General features: G+C 39.2%; 1 protein-coding gene across 16 annotated transcripts in view; it reads left to right on the top strand.

Annotated features, from left to right (window-relative positions):
* Positions 1-17,550, top strand: part of 5PtaseI (inositol polyphosphate-5-phosphatase A) — a 52,217-nt gene that overhangs the window by 16,160 nt on the left and 18,507 nt on the right. For all 16 annotated transcript variants that reach the window (XM_022847155.2, XM_022847153.2, XM_022847151.2 and 13 more), the window contains 2 exons: positions 2,541-3,220; positions 9,591-9,632. In XM_022847155.2, coding sequence (XP_022702890.1) covers positions 3,128-3,220; positions 9,591-9,632 — 135 coding nt within the window. In that variant the 5' untranslated portion in view covers positions 2,541-3,127. The remainder of the gene's footprint in view (positions 1-2,540; positions 3,221-9,590; positions 9,633-17,550) is intronic.

Here is a 17,550-nt window from a genome sequence, read left to right as displayed (position 1 = left end):
TTGAACAAGAAAATATCAAACGTTGACTCTATGCTATCACCCAGGTCCGTGTGATTGCGGGGCGTTGCATGCCCTAAAAAGGACAGTAGAGGATCTACGAGTATTCCTATCAGAAAAATATATTCCATTATTGATTTATATCGAGAAGCCAAAGAGACAGAAATTACGCGTGGGAACGCGAATGGTAGATGTGTGACCGCTCAGAAGCCGCCAGAGAGCTGTACAAGTATGTAAAAAATACAGGAGAGTACGTCAAACACATTAAGAAGTCAACATTATAGCCCAACAAAATTTGAATGTTCTCCGGATTCGATTATAGCAGCCTAATATGATTTGATATGAGCAAGGTCCCAAGGTGATATGTGCCAGACGATGGCCTCATAATGAGTCACAGAACTTCTGTTTTGAGTTTTCTGTCTGGTATCACCATCAGACATTCCGTCAGATCGTTAAACCTATGCGACAACAACCTATAGGCGTTGAAGATGATATATTAGCTAGCAACTAGGGCCCTGACAATGTCCGAACTAACGTTTATATTCTTGGCCACAATAGTTAGCCATTTCTACTGGTGGCTCCTTTTGCGCAATGCTTCCGTGTCACCCATGCGGCTACGCCCTTCGCAGCTTGGGGTGTCTGCCTATTATGTGCGGCGCCGCCACCGCGCACCGTCATATTAAGACTCCGGTGCGTCCCAGAACTAAGTCTTTAAGGTCTGGATTCACGACATTCGTTTAGCTTTGTTCTCTATTAACTCATCTTCCACAAACACTAATAATTCAAGCCAGCCCTTCAAGCCTTTGTTTCAACGCCGGGCCTGCCACGGCGTCAGGCCACCACGTACACTAAGGCCTGATGCCGCTACCAGTACCAACGGTTGCTACAAGGGTCGCCTGGCTTTGTCGGCAATCTGGCCGGTGACGTCCACATTCATGACCTTGTTTCTTACCACCTGTAATCGAAAGAAACTAAACAGGTGGCAAAAATATATATTGGGGAAAACTGGCGGGGTGTTTGTCGTGACGCACATGCGTTCACCCGCTGCTTCCGATGCTAGACAAGTCAGTTTTTTCCTAAAGTAAAACAACCAACTCGTCAAGACGAACAACCATGAATCAGCTATTATCCTTTTTTTTTCGCGTTGGACAAGCCGGCACAGGAATCTTTAACTTCCGTTTTCACGCGAAGCCGACAGTTTATATTATTGCTGATTTTCATGCGACTTCTGAAAAATCCAATGAAGATCTTTATAAGCCAAACCGGAAGATCCTTATTAGAGTTTAGATTTACAGAGCTCCGAAATTTATCGAATAGAGTTTTTTGTAGAGCAACTAAGAGCGCTTTTAGAGAACAAAATATATATTACTAGTCAAGTCACCTAGATAAGCTCCAACGGTGATTCTTTAACACTTTCTGGGCCTCTTTGCACTTTACTGACAGGAGGCCAAAGTTCATAAGAACGCATGGTTATGGCCTTTGGCCTAATATAAGTTTAAAAATCAATTCCAGTGGAATTTTCTGTACGTGACATTCTCGAGCGACAGTTTTCAAGTTTACACCCACCAATATTGTTTGTCATGCATCTATGATTAAAAAGTTATTCGCGGATAAAGGAAAAACATTTTGAAAATAACTAGTTGGTGATTTGGTCTCGAATTAAAGCTGTAGGCGTGTTGGATGGTGATTTTGCTGGAAAAGCATGAAATCTGATAAAACACCTCTATTGCACAGAAAAAATGCACGTTGAAATGCGTGTTTCTATTTACATACAGTCTTATAAGTAAAGAGAGAGAAAACACTTGGCCTGAGGGGAAAACCTGACGTCTTTGGAAAAATTTCCCATTTAAAAATGCAGCAAACGATGCCGAGGAACCGCACCTGCCATTATGAACAACGCCACTAAACTTAGTGAAGTCTCGATCGTATATTTATTTGTTGCACAACATCGCTCATCGTGCGCTAGTATGTACGAAATGAAGTTTCAAGATTGCTGCTACATGTATTAATTGGCTGATTTAAGTTAAAAAAAAATTATAGCTAGTTACATTAGCGCCGTATTTGGAGCATTAAATGGTTGCAACTGAGAACGGATTTTTCGATTTTAAAGTTATGACACTCCGTTAAAAAAGTAAGTGGCTTAATATGTGGCTATGAAACAAGTTTGACTAATGCGTTCAATAGTATGAGCTACGTTACGTGTTTCTTAAATTTGCTCTGTCACGGTAGGTGTCTGCAAATTTATCTGATAAAAGTGTAAATAAACGATAAAATTTCAACACGATTAAACTGCGGCAATTGTCCTGAAAACACCACTTATGATCAGATGAGGAAACTTACCAACGGTAACTGTGCGCTTTTAAAAGACGATTGCTTAGAAAGAAGCCTAAATGCCCTCGATGATTTTGTATTTTAGGGAAGACCAAAAGACGTATTTCATAGTGTCCTGCATTTATTTTAACAGTGAGTAAAGCTACTTCTTGAATAGATATGTTGATTTCAATAATACTAACTGTATAGTTGTAAATTTGGTCTGTTCACAGATGCTGCAAACATTCGTAACGCGTTTTTTGCACATAAAGACGGGGATTGTGACGACGGCAACAGCAAAAGTTAACAACCATTCAGCAAAACTACAGACAAGAAAGTTACAGGCCGACCATTACCTTACGTCATGGCTGACCATCAGTATTGCACTCGTATCTGTACTTTATCATCAGTTTGTAACTGCACGATGGAGTCAACAGTTACAATTCAAAGGGGATTGGACATTATCGACTACGCGCTGCTCTCTGCCCCGGCCACTGTGCGACTGGTTCGTCTCGCCAGTGAAAGCTGCCGCAGAGTTACTTCCGTGTTACCGACTACCAAGGCAACCTCTATAGTAACCTTGAACGCTCTCGCTGTGGGGGAAACGTATTGATGTTGAAAACGGTGAAGGCGAAAAAGCAAAAACGAAGACCGAAAGAACTACAGCACACGTATCCAGGAACAACATTTACCACCTATTAGCAAATCGATATAGCCGTGAGTTTCCATTGTTCTCGTGGCAGCATAATGCACCTCTATAAATAAGTGCAAATTTGAAATCAACGAAAGCTAGTATAATATAATAAAGAAAACGTCTGAGATGCAAGCAGCAATGTTGTCTTCACTAAGTAAAAATGGTAGCTGTCTGGAGTTGGCTTTGGTGACGGCGAACGTCGGGTCAATCTTCGAAAATGTAAGTAACATAGGTAATATAAATATAATATTGTATAAGCTACAGATTATCTGATAAGTTGATCTACATTGGGCAAGATTACGAATCAAGGCCTGCCAATAAACGTATATCGCTTAGCTGCGTAAAATCCTATACATGCATAACAACGACCAAAATGTCATACAGAGCTTCTCATTTTCAACAATAGTAACAAAACATCATAACAATTTCTCGTTGTTCTGTCACGCCATCAACAAAAACTGCATTCAGTGAAATATTAAATCCTATCAATTTTGTATACATTTTGTTCATCGGTTGCTAAATATAAATAGAAAAACTATTTCCGATATGACAATTGTCTAACGTGAATGCCACTGAATATACATGTAGGTTCTGGGCAATTGTTAAAGGAAATGTTCTCATAAAAATCTTCATAAACTGTTCAAAAACGTATAAAATTATAAGTTTTTAACATTCTACGTAGTGCTTAATTTTTAACGTCATACGGACACTCTAGGCATCTTTGTGATTTCCAACATTATGGCAGCCATTATTCGTAAGCATGTTATGTTCCTGTATTCTTCTGTGAACTCATACTGTTTAAATACAGTGAATAAAAGCCAGTCTGTCTGTCAACATATACAAAAATACACCTATGCTATTTACATTTTTAACAGTACAGCGACTGCTGCGAATTACTTAAGTTTACCGCCCATTCGGAAGGATATTGGCGAATTACTTTCCGACTAGCAAGTAACTGCACTTCAGTTCGGGGTGTCTTCCACGAGTCCGCCGTACCGGGCCTATACAAAGAGATCTCCCGTCACCTGCTGTGGTAATAAGACTGTCCGTGACCTCGGCTCTTCGCCCTGTCCAATGGAGTCAATATTTCCCGCTTTCTAACCGCAGATACGTTGTCGACGGGGTAAAAAAATTGGAACACATCTCAGCCGTTACGTACGTGTATGTTCTAGCCTAAATTCCTCACTCTGAAGAACAGTATGCCTTCAAGATGCTTCCTCTGCGTTTGCGAAGACGTCGGCTACCGGCGGATGAACGGGTTGTAATTCAGGGCGAAACGATAGAGGCCTCATTGTTTGATTAAAAAGCCGTCACTTTTTAGCAGCATATAGTTACCACTAATCATCATCGATGGCCTACTAGTTGACGTGCCGCGAAGTCTACATCGTTTGGTGAAGTGGGTGATGGTTCGAGCTGCGCCTCTTTCCGTCGAGCCAAATGGTGCCCATATTACATGGAACGAACACAGTTCATTGGGGGGCGCTCCCACCGGCAAATGCCAGACTTCTCAGAAGCGGGTGTCATCAAGCGATGCCAGCACACACACACACACATATATGCATCAAAAACATATAAGCGCAACATGTTCACTTATCAATAGTCTAAATTTCGTTACCTGAGGATCCTTTCACTTGAAGTTAATGCAGTAGTAAACTTGGTTACTTCTATTTGCTCATTGCCTATCATTGTGGTAATATCTCGTTACTTGAAGCGAGCTATCTAAATAAAGCAAAATGGACCATTTTCAAGTGCGAAATTGGTGAAAATAGAGTGTTCCGTTTGAATCAGAATCTTCTATAGAAATAATAAATAGAATCTGTAATCATGATTTTGCAAGATTTGGAGTCAGCAAAACAGGCCGCTGTGATTCACTCAGACAACAAATATTATTAAGAGATACTTCGTTGGGATAGGCTAGAATCTTGGCTGCACATATGATGAAAGCATTCGCAAACATTTCATAACAAATATTAGAGGCAGTCAACTTGTAGACCGCCTTCTGTTCTTCGTAATCGTTTCTTGCGTGCCTAATCGTTATGTAACACCTATTTCTTTTACCATCGATGTGTCATTGATTTATAGGACACTGTACGTCGTAATCAAAATCCAAACCAGGCGGGCCAATTTTTAAAATGAACTAAAAGGTTGACTTAACATAAAAATTCTTGGCAGCAATAGAGGGGAATTCAGAGTAAAAAGATGAAATAACGCGATCAAAGACCGATGGATGGAAAATCAGGCCGTTCTTAGCACTAGCACTCTTCCTTCTTTAACAATTGTTATGATCCAAGTTACAAATACCGTTCGATCGAGATCTCGACGTTACCCTCAATTTTTTACTTGTTCGTGCGTACTTTCGAATTTTCTTCTCACACCGTCGAGAATGTGTAAGTCAATTTTTTATTTCATACGTTCATTTTGGAAAGCAACACATCCAGTTAAGATTTTGAGTGTAATACAGTTTCGCAAATTTTACGCATCGATTGGCTCTCGATTGCTCAATAACGTTTGGGCCAGCAGAGATAATTAATGGGAAAAGAAAGTAACTTCAATTGCGGTGAAATTTAAATCTACGTTGTTGGTGTGAAATAGAATTTTCAGAGATATATTTAATAACGCGTCCTGAACTGTGTACGAATTTATGCAGGACGTTTGTGATTTATAAACGTGAGTTCTTCAGTGAAAGGTCGAAACCTTTCTCTAAAAAACACATTAACCTTTTTTTTTTTTTTTATAAGGCTTTAGTGGAAGAGCTGCTGCTAAATATAGAATATACTGAACTGAGATACGCAAGGGCCCTTGCAAATAGGCAATTTCTATTCTCTAAAAATCGTAACCTATTTTTTAAGATGTAGTAAAAAAGCGGAAACATTCTATCGGGCGAATACCGCGTTTGTTCGGGTTGTATCAATATAAATAGGCTCAAATAGAAGATAATATAAACCGTCAATTGATGAATTTGATTTTAACTTGTTCTGTACTCCGTTCTGTTATCCTTTTTGTATGTATGTTCGTGAACTTCATTTTTTTTTCATTTGACAAATCTCGAAATGAATCCACAGAACAGTTGAGAGAAAATGTGGCTATGTTTAATAGATCATTACGAAAAGAAAGTCAAAAACTGGCATAAGAAAAATTTACTCTTTACTAACAGTAGAATTTAAAATGAGCTCTTTAGTTAGAGCTGAGTTTAATAGCTTATAGATAAAATATTGTTCATTGATGAACCAGGACTAAAACTGGCTAGAGTTATTCATTTATTACAATGTAGTTATGAAGAAAAGTCTCGGTAGACAAAGCCAGAGGTGCTAATAGTCAAACATAGGCTATAAGTTTTGAGTTCTATATCCGGTACTGCCGTTAAGCATTACTTCAAACGGCGTGCTGCCAACAGGAATCAAAGCGTGCGTACGTCTGGTTTCAGACCTAGACCACTGCATGTCCCTGTCACAAAATGCCAACAAAATCTCAGATAACTTCAAACAATAAGCTTACGGGAGAGAAAATGCTTGTTATTAAAATTAAGGAATTACGAGCCCTCTATCTAAAATATAGTTCACTGAAGAGCAGTAGAGCGACGACGAAATATCATTGTCCATAATTGCATTTATGTTTGGCGCTTAAGTCATCGGACATTACTTCCGATTACATTCGTGTTCATTTATACTGTCTAATATATAAAGTCTTTAATTTCTCTTCAATTTCTCAACTTATAAATACACAGAGGGAATCTACCGTTCGAAACCATTTGCAGTAAGCATCCGGAAATCGTAGATGGAATTACGTAATACACACAACTTAATATTTTCGTAGCTATATAGCATGGTCTTTAAACACAGATTCGTGTGTGTGTGTAGTGCGCTCTCTCTTAGTCGAAAGCTGCTTTGGCCCCAAAATGTTCCGGTGAGATAGAATCCAATAAATACTTAAATTTGAGACAAAACATCCGAGCGACATACATAGTGTTCGTTATTGGGTCGCAATTGTTTTTTTCTTATATGTGAAGCTCACTGAGGCACTTGGAATTTGATGACGCGTATTCGCCCCTGGACGTGCAAGGGATTATATGAGAATGAAAGAGGAAATAATAACAGTTGCGTATCTAGTCGTCGAATCTATAAAGACATAATTCTGTACAGTCTTTTAAAGATAGATCTACGATATAATCTTCTATCAATAGTAAACATTACCTATTAAAAGATAACGGAATTAGCGTCACAGATGCTTAGTTGTCTTCGTCTTTACGATAGTCAATACATTGATTTTTCACGATTCCTTTAAATTGCAATTAAAAGTAGTTGACTTTAGATACATGTTGTTCGTTTCGTTTTTTTTCTACCATTATATCTGTTAAAAAAAAAAAAAAAAAAACGATGTTTTCTTAAGGCGTTACGTGTGGGCTAATTGTGCAGAACCAATACTGCGAAGGTCACCGGGGTGAGAGCGTTTCCGATTGCGTGGGGCTTCAGACGGAGTGATGAACAATCATAAGTTTCGATATTCACGTTCTTCCAGAAGAAAACTGAATCGAATCTTAAGCGCAAATTTAAATTTCTAGGCGGCAATCGAATAGCAGTGGACAAAGGCACATAAATTCTGAAGTAAATCGTTTTTGGATCGTTCTTGGACAGATATTTATTATACTAGCTTTGCGATGCTGGAATTGCTAGCTATCCATGAAAAAAAAGGCTGCTTAAGTTGTTGGCAAAGTTTGCTTATAAATTTGATTAATTAAATTGTATTATTGGTGATTAGCAAAAAGGAAGATGCAGGAAGAACTGTTATAATGCAATTGAATGCAATGAAATAGTAGGTTTTCTTGTTTTTATTTTTTTTTTTTCGTTATTAGTTCAGAAAACTCAACATCAATGCGTCAAGTGGAACAATATTTTGTCATGCGAAACCGCAAGTAGGACGGCCTACAATACAGGCTAGAGAAATCGGCCAAACGGACGCAAAGAAACGACCTTTAATAGCGCGACCGTATCTCAGGATTGTGATTATCAGTTCGTACTTTGCTGTAGTTAACAATTTATCTAGTATTATTACTTTATACCAAGTATTTATTTTTCGATTGCGATACTATCATCTTAAACATTGACTTTTTGATAAAATATTTGATAAAATCATAGATAAACCCCATTCCGACTTGCAAAGATTGCTCCCGAATAACAAGGGGCAGAATGGGGGATAGTGCTAATAGTGTTAACTGCTTTGTTATCAATTAGAAGCTACTGTTGCAGATTCAGTAGGGTATCGTGTGTCCAATCTGTTCAGTTCCAGCGACGGTAGTCATTTTTTTGGTTATCGTCATCCTTACAATTGTTGTTGTTTTTTCACACTTTGAAGTGTCTGCCTCTGGGCGAATGATCAGAGTAGGTATGAGTACGTAGATAAAAAGTGGGTTTACCTCACCTAGTCGTTCGAGCCAGTATCCGTGCTATGTGTCTTCAGTCTATGATGGATGTGTGTGAGGCCGTTCACAGCTGTGTGGGCAGCGATTTATGCTGATTGGCGATAAAACAGCCAACCTGTCTTACGTTTAACTAAGTAAGATCACTGAAATTGCTCATTTACATATTTTACTCCTTCAGCACTTCTGAAGACGTTTCTAATTTCGTCGCATTCAATAGTACGCAACAGCATCAGATAGTAGTTGAAGGTGTGAAACGTTGTCATTGGAGTTGGCATGATCGAAACGATTAAATAATCTGATTGCAACGATGTGAAGATACTGTTGTTAGTTTATGATGCAATGAGTCCCAGTACCATCTTGAAGGCGTTGTATAGTAGCAACAATAATGTGCAGTCATGAATAAAGGGGTCTTTGTTCCATTCGCAGTCTGTCCGTAGAACGTTTATCTGGGGAACTAAATCGAACTCGACATTTTTTGCCATCAGAGAGAATCAAACGATCGCTAGCCTTTACTTACGCTATGATCGGTATTTCCATTGTAACTATAATTGCGTAGCGAACTCTAACGCAACTGAATGTTTGTGGCATCCGTAATACGATGTCTTATTTTTTTTTTTCCGTCATAATTGCTGCCAATAAGAAAATTGTGAACTAAATTTTCGGCAGTGAAAAAAAACAGGCACATAAGGGAATTTTACGGGGCTGGCGCATTTGCTCATCCTACTCTATTAACATGCGACCTGCGCTGGTTTTTTTAAAGATAAGGTAAAGGACAATAGACGCAATGTGTCGGGAGCATTAGTAATGTTAAGGAGGAGAGGCTATGTTGGGTCGAGTACATGTAGAATATTACACTATTAAATAGATAAGTATAAAACTTGTTGTTGGTTGACTCATAACATCGTGGATGGCCAGCATGATGTGGAAAAAAAGTCGTGAGGGTAAGCGATTGTTGGAGTGCCGCTGGTAAGTCTCATTTGCATAATGGACAGATTAAGCGTCTAGCAAAGGAAAAAAGAGTGGAGAGTTTTGCGAAGACTTAACAGAATCAAATGAGGACATGACTATTTACGAACCTTCGACCAACTACAATATACTGAGAAAAAATGGCCTAAATGCAAAGGTGAACCGTACATTCTCTAAGTTTAATAAGATTTCCTTTCTTAATTTCAGCCCGCCGACTTGTTCGAGATATGGATCTCATGTTTTGCAGCGGTAAGTACGCTAATTCTCTAGTTTGCCTCATGTAGTGACGAAGAAATGATTTTGACTGTAGTACATACCAAATCAGCCCAAGGATTATTCACGTAAAAACCAGGGAGCTATGAATGGGTGACAGCAGTCGTTAAGCTAGATGCGTATTCTTGAAGTTACTCGATTCTTATAGATCGACCATCGTATATTGTATAGGACTACAAACATTTGATGTCTAGGACGCAGTTGAAAGGCCTCTCAGGAGGCACAGTGACGGTACGCCTTGGCAACATAATTCAGATGAGTAATCAATTACGGTACGTTAGCAAGCGCTGGAAAGTTATTCTCTAGCTCTAAAACGTTTCACGCCAACCTGTACAAGACCTACTTGTTCCATAATACTATTATAGTTGTTGTAAAAGGTATAACAAACATGGGGGCAAACAAAATCTATAGGGGAGACGAATCACGCGTCTATTCCAAGATTATCAGTGGTGTCCCGGCAACTAAAACCTAAGAGAGTAAAACGCACGATTTACGAATAATAATGGGATTAGCATGTCGGGTTGAGAAACACCAAAAAAGTATCAAGTAAATTAAAACTTGTTCTTGGAAATGATGATATATTCAGTAATGAACAACCAAACAGGTGTGTCTGCAATGGCAACTATAAGAACGCATGAACGTAGAGGTAAGGCCAACCTAACCAAGCCATTTGAAGGACCAGTAGTGATCTTACCTTAAACACCATGCTACAAGCGACAAATTTCCTAGCTTCTGGATTCTGTGAAACAATAGTTCGCAACAGTGATCATCTAGAACTTGAAAAAGCATTATATAATATGAACACAGACCGGCTACTACACAAGCTCTCTGCGTTTGATCTAGCCGAATGTTTTTATCTACTATATCTAGTTCCTGCTACTGCTAGTCTGGGCGCGCACGAAGTTTTTTTTCATGTTTAATGTTCAATAGGATAGCCATTGGCGTTTAAGTTAGTATTAGTAAGCTTGGAAAAATGAGTCGAATTCATGTCAATAGACCCCGCTTAACTTCCAAAAAAAAAATAGCATTCCAAGTTCCCATTGACCAGAAATAATATGTATATTGTATTTCGATTGAGTCCAGAGCCCTGCACATTTGGACCGCTTTTATTTAGGGTTTAATGAACATATAAACTTGACGTTGTAACATATTTTCGCCGACAAACAATTTCGCTACCGCCGTAGACTCAAAGTTTTGTCACGAATTATACTTTAAATAATGTATTGCGTTGTGTAATGTTGTTGACTACATTCATAACAAAAAAACAAAATGTTTACTTGATTTTAGTAGGCGCATCGTAAAGACAACACAGTCTAAAGAACTACCGTTATATCAACGGTACCGTTTGCCATTGTTGCACTTCGGGTCGTCAAACAAGTGTTGACTGATCTTCTAGTTAGATGGCTTTAAAATCACATATTTTACATAACGGCAAGGAGCCGCGTTGGGTTTGCATCGGTGTCATTTTAAAGTTAAATATTGCCAATAGCAGATGTGCTGAAATTATTATAATTTCTTTATTCAGGTGAAACTAGCGCGAAATTTCGCATTACCTTATAATTTTGTTTACCTGTTGTCAAGGCGCGTAAAATATCTCTGTTGTTCATGATAAAATCAGAAACGACGGCTTAAAGATGGTTCTGTCCCTTTTGTTTTGGAAATTTTAATGTGAAATTATTGGGCAAGAGCAATACGTGAGTAGCCACGATGTTGCGTCCGCCAGCAAATGGTTTTAAACAATTTGAAAGAGGTTGGCTATAAAAAGAATACTTGGTGTTTGGGTGCCACACGAATTGACGCAAAAGAACTTGTTCGATCCTATTCCGATTCTACAAAAAACTCTATAGAACGTACCGATAATAAAAAAACGTGCAAATAAAACAAATATGTTCCACAATTTGTAGCAAAGCGTAGACTAACGCAAAAAAACATGATGCTATTTTTTGATGGGATTGGGGAAAAAGGGTCATACATTACGAGCCGCTGCCTCCAGACAGAATGATTGGCTCTGCTGCCGACAGCTAGAACAATGGCAGACTACATACATTTTCAACTCTTCGGCAAAAATTAAGGGGACTGGGATGAAAAGCTTCAATGTGTATGTTGCGTAGCCTGGACCAAACGATGATTTCTGCAAAACCCTTTCAATGATGTTAATTTAGCTATAATGGAAAGATGCAAAAATCACTTATTGCGATTCTTCGCTTAGAGAGCGCGGAAGTTCTATAGCCGTACGATTGTCGTGTAACACAAACACGTGGAAGGCTATTCACCAAAACAGCGAATATCTACGTTAGTGATATTATTATTTTAGAAGATGAAAGGCTTCGATTTTTATGTAAAAACGGTTAACACTTTTTCGACAAGCTAATGATAGGAACAAAGTGACTTTTATACCAAACTGAGCACGGTACAGTTTCATTGCGCCTAGACTAATCTACTGCTCCTTAGTGCGATGTCTTGGCGTAACAGAAGACACGCGTCTTCCGAGAAGATTCGTAGCAATTTTTTTAGCAATAAGGTAAACACTTATTAAAAAATATGCATTTTAGTTCACATAGTATCGCGGAACATGTAAATAAAACATACAGCCATTTTCAATTTTAAGTTGTTAATTGTGTAAATGCTCACACCAATAACAGCTGTTCGTATCCGAGCCATTGGACGGATTTACGCTGGCCAGGGAAATCTCCAGTGGATTTGAGCCGAGGCACAACACAAATAATGTGCTTATGGAAATGTTCTGTTGGTCACCTAATGTAACAACAGTCACGGTTTTAGAGTCCAATGCTAACTTTAATGACTCTACAATCGTTGTTGGCGCTAACAGTCCGCCAGACGTTTTGCTTCCCTTCTTATCAGCTTGTTACGCTTTGATTTTGCCGGGACTAGAGGTCTTTGATGACGGGGAAGATATATTAACCTGTTACGCATACTTACTCGTCAGTTGATAATATGGGCAGTTTCTAGAATAAGTGTGTGTTTGGGTTAAATTATAGCCTTTTTACCCATTGAATATAATTACACTCTCGGTGCTGATGAGATCTAGGCACGTTGTTTTGCCTAGAACTGATTGCATAGACATTTAAGGGCATACAACAAATGTTAGGAAGCAGGAGTTCGCAAAGAAAGTCTCGTATTTGAGTAAGCAAAAGTGGCATCGATTTTACGCGCAGTCGCCTATCCAGACTCGTGCAAAACATTGAAAGTGCTCGATCCTTGTTAATTCCACGGGCTAAATGCACCTTTACCAATTATGAAAGGTGACTGTTTGTAGCGACAAAAGTCTTGCTAAATACGTTACCTTAACTTATCCAAGGTAATGCACCTTTCGTACATACTTTCACTAGCTCTTTGGGTGGACTTCAAAGAAATACTGTCCCAGCACCTTCATCACATACATTTCTAAAACTTCGATTACACCATCCGATGTGTACTAGCGTATTTGGTTAAGGGATGTGGCCATGTTTTACAGTAATACAAAAACTTACACACACCTAAACCTATCTATTCAAATAGGAAACTGAGGTGCCTTTATCATCAAACACCGAATTATAGCGTTGACTCTTGTGTCTGATTTTACATTTTCTGCCGTATGAACAGGAAAATTAGGTGTAACTCTTGTACGGGGACAGAAAAAGATCTGACCACTAGGACTATACAAACGTTTAATATGTGTGTTAAATTGTTCGGGTTGAAAAGTACAATTGCGCATTTCGGGACGGCTATCATTACATGGCGGCTTTTTCGTCGGCGCTATTTTAAGGTATATGTAACTGTTCTTTTTGGTTCATCTACATTAATTTGCTATGCTGTGGATGTCAAGATCATTGATAAAGAACATCCGAAGGGGTATGGTCAGCCTGGGATTAGGAATGGATATTTTACGTTGAGCAAAAGAACGCACAATGCTTTAGAGATCCCCCCCCCGCCCCCCAGCGGGCAATACGAAAGATTATACGGTATCGGGTGTCTACGATGTTGAAGTTTGTCCGGCTAGTGTTTGAGACCCTCCTCATTGCAAAATGTACTGATACTAATTTAACTTGCCAGTGATTGGACAATCCGAACGAGGTCTGGAGAATCTGGTAAGCACTAAAGCTTTTGCATAACAGCCTTGACAATCTCTGCCATGTTCGGCTTAGGATTGTCGTGAAGAAGGGTAACTTCACCCCGTCTATCGAATTTTTTCTTTTGGATAGCATTGGATTGTTTTGGTTGCATTATGAGATGCAGCTGAATCATATAGAGATTACTGTCGACTACCCTGCTTTCTAAAACATGTCCCTGGTTATAAAATCGTTACAAATACAAATTATGATACTTCTTTGATGAGTATCTGTACTTAATGTATTTCTCGTAGCTGTTCTTCTTTTCTTCCTTGTATTGGCGCAAAGACATCACCTACTCACCCATTACATAACACCTTTATTGGGATCTGTTATTTTGACTGAGCGTAGCTAGGCAGCCTTTGCTTGTTTGTTTGACTTGGCTTATGGGGGACCCAATAACCCAAGCTATAAGTTAATTCCATCAAATGAAAAGCGTTTTGTTCGATAGTGCATTTAGCCAAAATAAAACGGGAGTCGAAAATGGCTTTTCTTTACCAGGAATCGCTCTCACTTAATTCTATAACCCGAGCTAAGATACCGTTCGTCGTACGATGAAATTATCCAGCAGAAAAAGCATTTTCAAATGATATATAAAGATAAACAAACAGTAGAGAAATGAGAGAACATTTTAGAAAAACGGCGAATACTCTTTGGTACACACAACAACATAGGTTGACTTCGTTTTAGTGTTTCCTTTTTTTTTTTGACGTCTCTATTACTCCACCGTTAATATCATTCTTTGTACTATTCGAAGGTACGTTTCTCCCCTATATACGCCGTACAACTTCGTTCGTTGTGCGATGAACTGATGTTAGGCTCAGGATCGAAAGCTAGAATTTTGAGGCTCTATTTCACCCTTTGCCGATGCCAAACAACTGCCTACGCAGCATTTATATGGCATACAGCAAGGACGCTATGACTAACAGGTTGCCTGGAACTGATTTCGGAAATTCTAGCTAAACAATGCGCCCCGTTTAAGTTGCCTATGTCTGGGGCCGACGAGGCCGATCGAAGGTTGTTTCGAAGAAACGCGATCAGCATACTATTGGACGAGAAACTTATCTGCGTGATAGAGGAATTTTAGATTTGAGATTTTTTCAAAAATTAGGAACTTGCGTTCTCCATAATCAGTAAACAGCATGAAAGGATACGACCTCTCATTTTTTTTACCATCTTGCCCGACATCGAATATCATGCAGCTACACTAAGAGGTTTTCACACAGATTTTACTATCCGCGACGAAAGGTGGTGCCTCAACGTCGGAATAAGGTAAAGAAAAGAACGAGCAGCGACTTCTAGAGAGACGCTCAATCCCAGAGTTAAACCAATCTCCCTTACAAAACGAGTCTGGCAAGACTGGAAACCTTCTATACACCAGGGAAATGGTTGCAACAGGCATGTGGTCTAGCTGCACTGGTGGGATGAAAGAAGGAAGAACCGATAAGCACGGCAAAAGTATCCTTTTTTTACAATGAAGTGCGATCCATGGCATAAGGTACGGAATGAGAAAGCCCCTGCGCTTGAGTGGAAGGTTGTTTTGTGCTCCGGATGTCGCTCTGACGGATTATCACACTTCCCGATCACTAAAAAATTGAATTAATAACCGTTTATGTGACACCAGAGAGTTTGATATGGGGGAAGCTCGTCGAGAGTAGTGGCGAATGCATAATAAACTAATAAGACGTAGGATTCGAGTAAAACGCTGCGTTCCTTGTTAGGTAAACAAGCGAAATAACTCATGTTATAAGGTGGTATATATAAGTGTTGTGCTACTCTATGAGGTGTGGCGTCTAAGTCCGCTAATACATTGGTGAGGTGTTTGCCATGGGGGGCATGCGTTTGTTCATAACGTTAATCTTCTCTAGAACAAAATAATAGAATTGTCATGATAAAAAGAGTGCGTCGTTTCCGCAGTTTGAGTGAAGATCCGTTGTTATCCACTTTCTCCGCGCCGAGCGAAACGTCAACGGTACAGAGAATTTTTTCACCCGAAATCGACGATATACGTTATCGACAATTTTCACGCGGCTTCTAAAAAATCCGTAGAAGGTCTATGACGTAAACCGGAAGATTCCCGATGGAGTTTAGATTTGAAAGGCTTAAAAATTTATCAAAAAAGCCCAAAAAGCTATTTTTGGTACACATGGATTTTTCATACAAAAATTAGCGGCCGTTTTGGAGATCAGAATATCAACTACCAGTTCGATCATCCCGATGAGCTCCGACTTCGAATCATTTAAAATTTTACTAATTACCAAAATGTAATAAAGAAGTACTCAGAGTTATTTATTGATTGAAGATGGAATACTTTGAAAACTAGTAGTGAGTTTAAAGGTGTTGTATTAAAGATGTGATCGCAGTAAGAGATAATTATAATAACAATAATAATTATACTGTCAGGAATAACACTTGTAGCGCAAATGCAAAAAAACACTGAAAACTCCGTTTTTCGTCTGGATACATGTTGATCAATAAATGAAAAGGTAAATTCTGAATTAAGGCGCCGCATTCTGGATTTTTCAATTTGGAAAGCCTATTGTGATCCATTGGGTAAATAGGTTGGTTTCTATCTAACCGACCCTGTCTTACCAGGTGAATCTGAACAAGGGCAATAGGCCCTTTAGATATCGCTGTTTAGAATGCTTTTCTGATCTATTAAGTAACTCTAAAGGTTCTTTTTTAAATACAGGTATTGTTAAAAGTCGTTCAAGTAATGTACGAGCCCGTTTCTTTTTTGATATAATCATCTCAAAGACAGGCTGTAAAAGCTTTATTTAAAACTGCCATGTTTGCTTACAGAAGCAAGTGATATTCTATTAGCCATAATGGGACTTAAGCCACGTTCAGATAAAATTCTCTGAAGATTTTTAGCACATTAATAGACTGGAGATCTTATTATAGAGGAGCTCCAAGCGATTCATTATAACTGAAGGAGCTTTCCAACGCTGCAACCCTGCCACGGATGGTTCAGTGCCGTTGTAGCCACGGCTACCCCCAGCACTACGTCAGCGGCCCCACTCATGGAAAAATTCTAGGGCTGTATCGACTACGCTTTTGACGTTTAAACCGCGCTTTCTTCCATAGTACCACGCTCAGTACAGATAGCTATTGCCGGTGGGTATACATACGTGTTCTCCAACGTCTGCAAGAGGAATGCAAACGGCAACTTCTGCATGCTCTTATATACTTTTTCTATTACTATCTTCGTTCTTAGTTCCCGTTTAGCCAAGAACTGAACCCTCACTTCCGATTCAGTCTTTCGGAAGGATGTGCCCAAGATGAGAGGCTTTTTTCGAGGACACGACACGGGAATCGGGGATGATGTTTAGCGCAGTAAGCTAGTGGCGAAAAAGTTTACTACTGAAAAGAGGAATGCCCCCAAAAATGAATATACTTCCCATAGGCAGCGTGGTAAGCTTTACAAAGACTTTTCTATGGCTTTTCTAACTATATGGCAGTACTCTGTGGCGTTAGCCTACTCTCGCTCAAAAAGATCACTAGCGTGTGACTCGATTCGATGAGGGAAATTTTTTAATACATAACTATACAATCTTTAAGTATAATAAATTCCGTAATGTCTGGCAGTATCTGCTCAGCTGAGACGCAATAGGACGCGAAGGGGCCATCTATATCCATAAAAGAAGAGAGCTTTAGCAACAATAGAATGTCAGATAAAACTATTCTAACGCGTTCAACATCTGTAGTGATCACCTGCGAGAAAACTGCAGTTCGTCGTACAGGTATGAATGAAACTGTATGTAGATTGTGCGCTTCCCGATGCT

The sequence above is a fragment of the Varroa jacobsoni genome, unplaced genomic scaffold, assembly GCF_002532875.2.
Source record: "Varroa jacobsoni isolate VJ856 unplaced genomic scaffold, vjacob_1.0 scaffold_1272, whole genome shotgun sequence".
Taxonomy (NCBI): Eukaryota; Metazoa; Arthropoda; class Arachnida; order Mesostigmata; family Varroidae; genus Varroa; species Varroa jacobsoni.
The sequence above is the reverse complement of the archived record's forward strand: the minus strand, read 5'-3'. Positions and strand labels throughout refer to the sequence as shown.